General features: G+C 45.2%; 1 protein-coding gene across 1 annotated transcript in view; it reads left to right on the top strand.

The window, feature by feature from the left end:
• NEK11 (NIMA-related kinase 11) overlaps positions 1–11,616 on the top strand; it is a 158,915-nt gene that overhangs the window by 120,735 nt on the left and 26,564 nt on the right. The window contains exon 16 of the mRNA XM_014537530.1: positions 4,873–4,969. Within this exon, the coding sequence (XP_014393016.1) occupies positions 4,873–4,969 (97 nt within the window). The remainder of the gene's footprint in view (positions 1–4,872; positions 4,970–11,616) is intronic.

The raw sequence follows: 11,616 nt of genomic DNA, 5'->3' as shown, positions 1-11,616 counted from the left end.
CTGTTCCATGTTTCTATGTCTCTGGAAACAAAGCACCTTTATAGAGATCATTGCATTTAAGCTTCACTAGAGTCCCCCAAAATTATTTTTTGTACAGGCGAAGAAAGTGCGTCCTAGGAGTTTGGTGACTTACCAAACATCAGAGACTCAAACTCCAGACCTCTAAGGCAAATCACACACTCCTCCTGATGTGCCCAGCTCCCTTCCTCCTGGAAGCTTCTGGAGTGTCCTCTCTCTCCTTTGACCTTGGGCAATCACACAGCTTCTCTTGGCCTCACTTCCTGTCCATTAGATGACGGCATTTGACTTAAAGGTCTCTGGTCACCTCCAGCTCAGAATCATCATGATTCTCCATCATGTAGGTCAGGTTGGGTAAACCACAGGCCAAATCGGCTCACTGCCTGTTTTTGTAAATAAAATCTTACTTGAAATCGTTCACTTATCTATTGTCTATGGCTGTTTTCATGCTGTAACGGCAGAGCTGAGTGGTTGCAACAGAGATTGTTTGGCCTGTAAGACCTAAAATGTTTATTACTCAGCCCTTTACAGGAAAAGTTTGCCAACCTCTCGGCCAATCTTTGATCATGAGCTACCCTAAAGAGTAGGAGCATATGGGCCATGAGAACATGCCTTTGCAGTGATATGGGCAAAGAGGGGTGTCTTCAAATCATAGTTATTTCCTGGGTGTTCCTCAGGCAATGGAGAGTTAGAGGGTTAAAAGGAGATTAGGTGGGAAGCATCGTTTGTGCTGTGCACCGAGGGCAGTGTTGGCAAGGATCCCTGAGTAAGCAGTGTCCCAGGTGCTTCAGTGAGATCGTGTTTGCCAGAATCCCCTGCAGGCCCTGCCTCAGCGCTTTCGTACCACATGCTGGGATGCTTGCTTAGCAGGGAGGGCAACACGGGTGTTTACCATCAAGGTCATTTGTTCAGCAGCTGAAATGAATAGAGGGAAATTTTGGAGGAAATGAGAGAACCTCTCTCTGCTAGTGAAATGTCAGAATCATCAAGCTGTTACTCCTTCAGGGAAGATAGCTCTGCTGTGAGAGACCATAGGAGTAGGAGGGATCCTGACAGTGTTACTGTTATGAGCTGTGCTCTGTGTTCTTAAGAAACACAATTTCTAGTTGCTTAATGTCTTTTCACATCATTTTGTTTTCATCTCATTGTCAAAACATCCCCATTGGGTAGTATCAAGTATAATAATCCTCATCACCCTATAATTCACAGGTGGGGGAAGAGAGTTCAGGATGATTTTGCCTGATGTTCTGTGATGCCTGTAGCATTTCTTACTGGTCCCAGCCATTTGCCTCTTAACATTTGGTCCCTTTGACGGCTCTTTATCTTTGTCAGTGTAAGTGTTGCCTCCCAAGTAAATTGTATCCCCCTGGAAGTCCAGGGATATGTTTATGCCAGATTATAGAATGTTTGAATTGAGAGAGGGTCTTCAGTCTAATGAAACCATTTAAATATAAAACGAGGAAACTGAGGCCCAGGGAAGTGACCTGAGGGCCATGTAGCTGGTGAGAGTTGGAAGTAAAACAATAACTGTGGTTCCCTAACTTTAAAGCTAGTACTTTTTCCACAGACCCTCGCTTTAAGTCTTTATATTCCCCATACCTAGCATTGTATCTTTTTAAACAAAATAGATGTTTTTATTGATTTTTTTTAGAGAGAGAGAAAGGGAGAGAGAGAGATACAGAGACAGAGACAGGCATAGAGAAACATCGATGTGAGAGAGAAACATCGATCAGTTGCCTCCTGTATACAACCTGACCTGGGACCAAACCTGCAACCTGGGCGTGTGTCTTGACCAGGAATCAAACCAGTGACTTTTGGTGCATGGGGAGACTCTCAACCAACTGAGCCACATCAGCCCAGGCCCTAGCATTGTATCTAATGTACATGTACTCAGTAGTACTCCAGGCGATTATCTAGATAGAGATCCTGTCTACCTCTCAAGGTGTGAAGGGGCCATTGCTAGGAGTGAAAGAAACCAGTCATGGTACTGCTGTCTTAAAGTGAGGGCATAACTAGTGATATACCAGGAAGGGCAGGTTATTTATGTAAATAGCTGTAATGTGCCCTCTGCAAAGTTTATACCTGTTGATCCAGTAATTACACATCTAAGGATCTAGATCAGCCGTGGGCAAACTACGGCCCGCGGGCAGGATCCGGCCCGTTTGAAATGAATAAAACTAAAAAAAAAAAAAAGACCGTACCCTTTTATGTAATGATGTTTACTTTGAATTTATATTAGTTCACACAAACACTCCATCCATGCTTTTGTTCCGGCCCTCCGGTCCAGTTTAAGAACCCATTGTGGCCCTCGAGTCAAAAAGTTTGCCCACCTCTGATCTAGATAAAGGACAGGTCAGAGATTCTGACAATGAGCTGGGGGTGGGGGAAAATATTCATCTCAATATCTATGAAAGCAAGAAGTTCAAAGTGGGATGCATGATCCCAGGAGGGTATACAAAAGAAGAATGTATGTGCAAATATTGGAATTTGCATTTGACTGATTACATTTTTTAAAATCTAAGAAATATATGTATAAACTAGGAGCCCAGTGCATGAATTCGTGCACCTTGAAAGGAACTGTGGGCCACGAGGTTGCGATGGGCACAGGGGCAGGTCTCAGCCCATCCTCTGCACCCCTGCCTGGCCCTTCCCACCACAGCCCCTGGTCCCCGGTCTGCTGGCAGCCCCGTTCCTGCCGCCCTGTTCCCACGCGCTGACAGCGCTGGCCCCGCTTGCACCCGCTGATGGCGCGGAGCGATTGGTGCCACACCAGCAGTGAGTACAAGTGGCGGCTGCCTGCCTTGATCTGCCCCTCAAGAGCAGGGGGAGGTGGAGAAGCCCTGAGGGGCAATTGGGGCCCACAGCCACCACTCGTACCTGCTGCCGGTGCCGGCAGTGGGTGCAAGCGGGGCCAGTGCTGGCAGCAGGTGCAAGCACCAGGCAGGACCACGGCGCATGGGAGCAAAGAATTTTCAGTAACCACGAGAGTCTTGCCTCCATGACAGTGGCTAGCACCCTGCCTTGGTCTGGCACCCCTGCTCACCTGCTCCACCATCTCACCACGGCCAACACCTGCCATGTTCCGTGCTTTGCTACCTGCTGCTGACACCCACCATGTTCCACGCACACCCCTTGTGGTCAGCGTACATCATAGCAACCAGTTGTTCGGTTGTTCAGTTGTTCCGTCATTCAGTCTATTTGCATATTAGGGTTTTTTATATATAAATTAAATTTATATTAAATATATAAAGCTAATAATTTATAATTAAATGTATAATGTGTTAATAAACTTATAAATTTAAGCATAAATTTTAAAAATGAACAGCATGTAGAGTTGTCCCTTGGTTAGAGAGAGTGTGGGTATGCACTGGCCACTTATTACAGCAGTGAATGAGATAGAACTGGTTCCTGCCTTCATGGAACTTAGCGTCTGGTGGGAGAGAGAGAAAATCAATAGTAATTTTATCATTGTAGGGTGAACAGTACTGTTATTGGTGCTATGCAAGTACAAGGGAGGACCAACTACCCCAACCTCGGGGAATTAAGGAGGACTTCTTGAAGGAAGTTACATCCGATAAGTATATTGCATTACATTGCAGTTTACTTTATTTTATTGCATAGCATCAGATAGGTAGGTAGGTAGATAGATGATAGCGTAGATGATAGCTTTACTAATATGTAAAATGGGTTTTAGCTCTCACACTTCCTTGTGTGGTCTGTTGGGAAAAGAGCAGGAACTTCACAACTTGGGTCCCTTCTCTGACATAGCAACTACATGGATATCATGTATAAATGAAGATTAGGGTGTTCAAAGTTACTTCCTAACGGGGGTCTGAGGCGCCTTGTGGGAGATCTAAGGAACACAGAGGGAGGCCTCTGCCCCCAGCTCCAGGGAGAGCCCAGACACAAAGTCAGCTCTGGGTTACCCTGAGCCCTGGCCAGGGGCCGGCTCTAGCTGCTCCGTGGAAAGTAGTGTTGTTTCCGTTGGTGACAGTTTCTTTCCCTTCAGTTCCACCACTTTCTGTGCGAGCCTCCAGGGCATCTCTGTCAAAGCTGGGGCTTGCTCCGCAGACTTGGTAACACCGCAGCCTTCACTGACAGCTCTACCTCCCAAACCCAGCCTGGGCCTTCTGCTCCATTCTGCTGAAGTTCAAGGCTGCAGGTGACCCCGTTGGCATCTTGCTTTCCACTGCAAAGAGCTAATGCTCAGGTGTAGAATTGAGTTTAAGGGAAAATGAAGTTTGTCAGAGGAAATTCCTCAGGTGTCAGAAGCCAACAGCCACACCTTCTGAAGGAAGCTGGCCTAAGGCTCCCCGAGCACGACTGCTTTTCCATCCCTGCGTTTCTCCCTGCGTTTTCCAGTCTGAAAAGCCCGTCTTCTAAACCAGGGGTCCTCAAACTTTTTAAACAGGGGGCCAGTTCACTGTCCCTCAGACCGTTGGAGGGCCGGACTATAGTTTAAAAAAAACACTATGAACAAATTCCTATGCACACTGCACATATCTTATTTTGAAGTAAAAAAACAAAACGGGAACAAATACAATATTTGTATTTGCATGTGGCCCGAGGGCCGTAGTTTGAGGACCCCTGTTCTAAACAGTCGTGTTCTGTTTAAATAATCCTTCTTGAGAGCAGCGTGGTCCTGGAATTCCTCATGCACATTAAGAGTGTAAATAATCTTGTCATTTGGAATAAACCTCCTTAATGTGCACGGCATCACTGACTTCCTCTCTAATTAGTGCGGCATTACCTTTGGCAAAGGTGGGTTAGCCTCTGCTTTCTGTTGCCCTTGAATGTTGCCTTGAGGATGCTGGGTGCTGATGAAGTCAGTAAAGGCTGTGCATTGATTTTCAGACACAAGGACAGTCACCGGCGCAGTTCCAGACGTGTCCCCCGGACCAACAATTTTCAGCAGCGCGACGGCCGGGACCGAGATGCAACGCATGAGGGAGTAAGTAGGGTGCTGCCTGAGCCCTGGGACAGGGCAGTGTTAGAACCTCTTGACAAACAGTGTGATCCCATCATGCCATGCTTCTCTAGCAGCTGTGTTTTCCGAGATGCAACAGTGAATACAGTTGCACAAGTTCGGTTGAAAGGCCTGAATCTGCATTGAAGGCACCTGCTATGGTTTGAATGTGTCCCCCCAAAATCCAGATGTTGTAATCCTAACCCCCATTGGTAAGTGGGGCCTTTGGGAGGTGCTTAACCTGTGAGGGCAGAGCCCTCAAGCATGGGATTAGTGTTATAAAAGAGGCCTCACACAGAGGGAAGGCAGCAGCTATGAGCCAGGACGAGGGTGGCCACACTGGGCCTAATCTTGGACTTCCCAGGTTCCAGACATGTGAGTTGTAAATTTCTGTTGTTTATGAGCTACCCAGTGTGGTGTGTGGTGATATCAGCCCCCAAAAACTAAGACAGCATCTGTTAGAGCAGTGATGGCGAACCTATGACACGCGTGTCAGAGGTGACATCCCTGGTTGATTTTTCTTTGTTAAATGGCATTGAAATATATAAAATAAATATCAAAAATATAAGTCTTTGTTTTACTATGGTTGCAAATATCAAAAAATTTCTATATGTGACACAGCACCAGAGTTAAGTTAGGGTTTTTCAAAATGCTGACATGCCGAGCTCAAAAGGTTCGCCATCACTGTGTTAGAGACTTCTTGGCAAAGAAGCGACACCCCGTCTCTTAGTCTAACTTCCCCTGCACATACAGCTCAGTGTCTAGATCAGGGGTTGGCGAGTCCTCTCTGTACAGGGCTGGATTGTCAGTATTTTCTGCTCTGTGGACCGTATGCTTTTAGTCACAACTACTCGACTGCTGTGTAACACAAGAGCAGCCATAGACAATATGCAAATAAATAAGTCTGGCTGTGCTTCAATAAAACATGATTTTCAGACAGAATTTTGAATTTCATTTAAGTTTCAAGTATCACAAAATATTCTTCTTTTGATTTTTTCCCCACCATTTAAAAATAATATGTGGCGACGGAAGGAGAGTTGACTGTGGGTGGCGAACGCACAATGCAATGTACGGATGATGTATTATAGAATTGTACACCTGAAACCTATATAATTTTATTAACCAATGTCACCCCAATAAATTTAATACAATTTTAACAATAAGTTAAATAAATAAATAAAAATAGGAAAACAATTCCTAGCTCACAAGATGTACAAAAATAGGTGGCCGTCCAGGTTTGTCCCGTGGGCTGTATTGTCTGCAGACCCCTCCTACAGATGTTCCAACTCAGACACATCTCTGTAAAATCTACTTCTCATATTGGTGCTGGTTGAATAGTGAAGGAATTTTGGCAAAAGTTATTTTTCAGTCGATTTGCATTTATATTGCAATATAGCACAACATCATCTAAGCTAAAGTTTGGGGGGGGAAAAAGAGAGAGAGAGAGAAAAGTGCTGTAAGTTATTTTCAAACCTAAAGCTGGTAATGTAGTGAGATGCTTATTGTCTTCAAGTTCTTCCTATACCTGAGTGGTCATGTACTAGCATAGCTACCATGGCAACAAGCAGTTCCCAGGAATTGGAAGTGAGGGAGTTTGGATCAAACTCTCCCACCTCTACCTACTTCCACTGCTCCTTGCTAGAAGTTTATGGAGAAGGCTTTGCTAATTTTTCAGTTGGTAACCTTCAAAGAGAACTGACTTTTATTTCACCCTTAAAATTTAATAATAAAAATATTGTCAGATTTTTTTTATCTAAGAATATTATTTTTGCAAAGTGTGCAACATCCTATTTCCTGGCATGCTATGAAATGCTTTAAATAATTAACATGAAAGTGGCTTTGCCAAAGCAAATGACCAAGATGCATCCCAGGGATTTTATTCCTGGCATGCTGTTTTCTCCTTCTTGTCTGACTGACTTTGACCAAGTATTACCTGGCTCTTGTTTCCATGTGGATGGTGCAGTTTGGGCTACTCCCCTGTGGAAGGCATTGTTCCTCTGGCAGAATCACCTGTCATCCCCTTACAGTCCACAACACAAAGCTCCAGTCCATTCCAGAACAAGAAGAGAATTTTCACCTGCTCTTGGACATCTGCCCTCGGATGTCCACGAGGCCTTTTAAACGGAACCCCTGATTTCCCTACCAAACCTGCTCCCTCCACAGCCATTTTACATAAGAAAGTTGGGATCTAGGTAATAACAACCCTTCCAGCTCAGACACTGATGCCCCTGTGGCTTCATCATCTCCTACTGCGAGAGAACGAAGCTCTGAGGAAGTTGGGAGCGATGTATGTGAAGGTGCTGCCACCTTCTTCAAGTTCTCCCAGCGGGGAGACCTGGGTCTCAGTGCGTGTCTGGCATAGGGTAGACCCCAGCACAGTGGTCAGGAGGGAGGTGTGGGTGGGGGACAGTGACTGCTGGGATTTACACCCCTGGACAAGTTATCCAGCCTCATTTTCCTGAGAGTTCTCTGCTGTAAAGTGGGGCTAATAATAGTTCCCACCTCATGGGGTTGTTGTGAGGGTTAGTTGAAGTCATGAATGTATGCAATGCACTAGGGTAGCTCATGGCACCTAGTAAGTGCTCGATAAACAATAACTTATAATAGACTCTCAATACACACGTGGTTGCTTCCTCTTGGAAAAAGCCCCCAAGCCATGTATCTGAAGGTGTTGGCATGCATGAGTCTGTTAGGTGATGTGTTAAACCCGGAGGCATCTGTGGGCGGAAGAAGCTGTCTGTGGAAACGTTTACATAGCATTTTGTTTTCAGTATGCAAAAAGAAGTGCCAATTCTCTGGGAAAATTTCATAAAGTTGTTGAATATAAAAGCCAGCATTTCCCATCCTTCAACACTTGGCTTCCTGTCCTGGCCCCTTCTTATTCCTGCTGGGAAACCGCTCCACAGACCCACTCCCCCGCTGGCGCACAGACAGCCCCCTGCAGTGGTTAGGTGGCACCACGCAAAGTCCTTGGAATGTCAGCAGAATCACAAGGAATCAGCATTGACTTCCTTTCTGGTGGAGTAATTGCCATGTACATTTGAAGAGAAGTTGCTATTCGTGGATGGATGGATGGATGGATGGATGGATGGATGGATGGATGGAATGATGGATGGATGGATGGATGGATGGATGGATGGATGGATGGATGGATGGATGGATGGATGGATGGATGGATGGATGGATGGATGGATGGATGGATGGATGGATGGATGGATGGATGGATGGATGGATGGATGGATGGATGGATGGATGGATGGATGGATGGATGGATGGATGGATGGATGGATGGATGGATGGATGGATGGATGGATGGATGGATGGATGGATGGATGGATGGATGGATGGATGGATGGATGGATGGATGGATGGATGGATGGATGGATGGATGGATGGATGGATGGATGGATGGATGGATGGATGGATGGATGGATGGATGGATGGATGGATGGATGGATGGATGGATGGATGGATGGATGGATGGATGGATGGATGGATGGATGGATGGATGGATGGATGGATGGATGGATGGATGGATGGATGGATGGATGGATGGATGGATGGATGGATGGATGGATGGATGGATGGATGGATGGATGGATGGATGGATGGATGGATGGATGGATGGATGGATGGATGGATGGATGGATGGATGGATGGATGGATGGATGGATGGATGGATGGATGGATGGATGGATGGATGGATGGATGGATGGATGGATGGATGGATGGATGGATGGATGGATGGATGGATGGATGGATGGATGGATGGATGGATGGATGGATGGATGGATGGATGGATGGATGGATGGATGGATGGATGGATGGATGGATGGATGGATGGATGGATGGATGGATGGATGGATGGATGGATGGATGGATGGATGGATGGATGGATGGATGGATGGATGGATGGATGGATGGATGGATGGATGGATGGATGGATGGATGGATGGATGGATGGATGGATGGATGGATGGATGGATGGATGGATGGATGGATGGATGGATGGATGGATGGATGGATGGATGGATGGATGGATGGATGGATGGATGGATGGATGGATGGATGGATGGATGGATGGATGGATGGATGGATGGATGGATGGATGGATGGATGGATGGATGGATGGATGGATGGATGGATGGATGGATGGATGGATGGATGGATGGATGGATGGATGGATGGATGGATGGATGGATGGATGGATGGATGGATGGATGGATGGATGGATGGATGGATGGATGGATGGATGGATGGATGGATGGATGGATGGATGGATGGATGGATGGATGGATGGATGGATGGATGGATGGATGGATGGATGGACTAGTGTTGCCTTTTCCAGAATATCACGCAAGTGGACTCATCCCTTAGCATCACAGGCCGCATTGAAACTGGACAGTAGTTGTGGATATGGATCTAGGTTTATGAATAGTCGTGTTAGACCCTCACAAAGCCGAGCTCCTGTATTCCCACACGAAGAGAATGGTCACAAGGAGGCCAGACACTTCACAAGCAGTTGTTCCGAAGGCCTCTGGACCCACGAAGCTATGAGAGCAACTTCCTACCTAGGGAATTCTGAGGCTGAACTTCCAACTCCCCTTTCAGGGACTCGTCAGGGTTATTCAGTCGCCCAGGGTCCTTAGTGCCTGAGAACAAGGGACAGGAGTGGCCTCCACCGTTTTGCTCTGTGGGACAGGTTCTAGGGAAGGGATCTGCTCACTAAGCCACAGCCTGAGAATAGGAGGCCATGGAGAAGGCCTGAGGGTCCGGGGAGCTGCTGGGTCCGTTTCTCCAGTTGGAAGTTGATGCCCTGGAAAACACCTGGGCCCTAAGAAATGCTCTTAATGATGAGCGATGCGACCCCTTTGTGGGGCCACAACTCTGAATCACCCCTGCATTGCCAACTCATGCAGGAGGCACAGAAAACACACAGTATTTGACAGCATAGATGTGTGTCTTCCCTGTGGGAACTAGGGTCACACAGATCTCGGGCTTCTTGAAGTTGTCCCACAGCTCATTGATGCCCTGGTTATTTTTTAGGCGTACCCCTGTCTGTTTATTTTGGATAATTTCTATTACTATGTCTTCATTTAAACTAATCTTTTCTTCAGCGATATCTAATTTGCTGTTAATCCCATCCAGTATATTTTTTATCTCAGATATTGTAGTTTTCCTCACTAGAAGTTTTGAGTCTTTCTTATATCTCCCAAGTTTCTGCTTAACATGTTCAGTCTTTCCTTCAGCTATAATAATTTCAATGGGCTTTGATAAATGCATATAGTATTTATATCTAGGTCCATGTGATGAAGAAGGCGCCAGCTGAGCCGCCGTCTCGGCCTAGATACAAATACCCCTTATCTGCTGGTTCTAACATCTGTGCCATTTCTGGGTTGGCTTCAGTTTCTTTTTCTCCTTATTATAGGTCATATTTTCCTACTTCTTGGTATGCCTGGTACTCTTTGATTGAATGTCAAACACTGTGAATTTTACCTTGTTGGGTGCTGGGTATTTCCGTATTGCAAGAAATAGTCTTAAGCTTTGTTTTAGGATTCAGTTCAGTTACTTGAAAACAGTTTGATACTTTTGGGTCTTACTTTTAGCTTTGTTTTGTGGGATCCGGGCAGCAATTAAACTATGGCTGACAGCTGCCCCCTATTGAGGCAGAACCCTTCCGTGTATTCTGCCCCATGGCCAGTGAATTATCAGATCTAATAGTAAATGTTAGTCACGTGGCTGAAAAGGCACTATTTCTGCGCTGGGTGAGCTCCAGGGGCTGGTCTCTCCAGCCCGTGCACATGGATTTTCCTCCCCCTCAGTAATTTCCTCACAAGCCTGCCCTGATCTAATACTTGCTGAGTCATTACTATCGGTATGGGCACACTGAGGCTTATTTGTTTTAAAATGTTAACAGCCACTTTTGTTTTATTACATTTGTTTCTTAATTATGTAGAGTGTTGCCATGAGCCCAAAGTTAAATCTATAAAAAGACATTTTAAAGAGGACCAGCTTCTGTCTGGATCCTTTACCCTATTCTCTACCTTGCCCAAAAAGGAATATTATTTTTAAATTTTATGGCTCATCCTTTCATTTTTAAAATACATTTCAAATACACACACACACACACACACACACACACAAATAAATGCACCTTCCCTCTCACTTCTTAAGAAATTGGTAGCATATCATATAAACTTTTGTCAGCTTCACTTAGCAACATATCCTAAAGATTACTTAGTAATATCTAGCAATATACTCCATTCATCTTTTATAGCTTCCAGGCTCTTTGTGTGGATATACCATTGTTTATTCAGTCTGTTCCCTAGGTGGACATATGGGCTTTTCTAGTCTTTAGCTATTAGAATAGTACTATAATGAATAGTATCCAGCTCTTTTTTATTGCCTAGGTGTGGGATTGCTTGATTGAGGGATAAATGCATATAGGGAACATTTATGCATATACTAGTAGGTATTTCCAAATGCCATTTTGCATTCCCACCAGCAATGTGAGAGTTTCTTCAGTTTCCTACAGAGTATTGCATTTTATGTTTTATATTATCTCTGTCTATCTATCTGTCTGTCTATCTATCTACCGCCGCTATAAATGTAGTCTTACTCTGTGGGGTCAT

Source organism: Myotis brandtii, unplaced genomic scaffold (assembly GCF_000412655.1).
Source record: "Myotis brandtii unplaced genomic scaffold, ASM41265v1 scaffold18, whole genome shotgun sequence".
NCBI lineage: Eukaryota > Metazoa > Chordata > Mammalia > Chiroptera > Vespertilionidae > Myotis > Myotis brandtii.
This window is presented reverse-complemented; position numbering and strand designations above follow the sequence as displayed.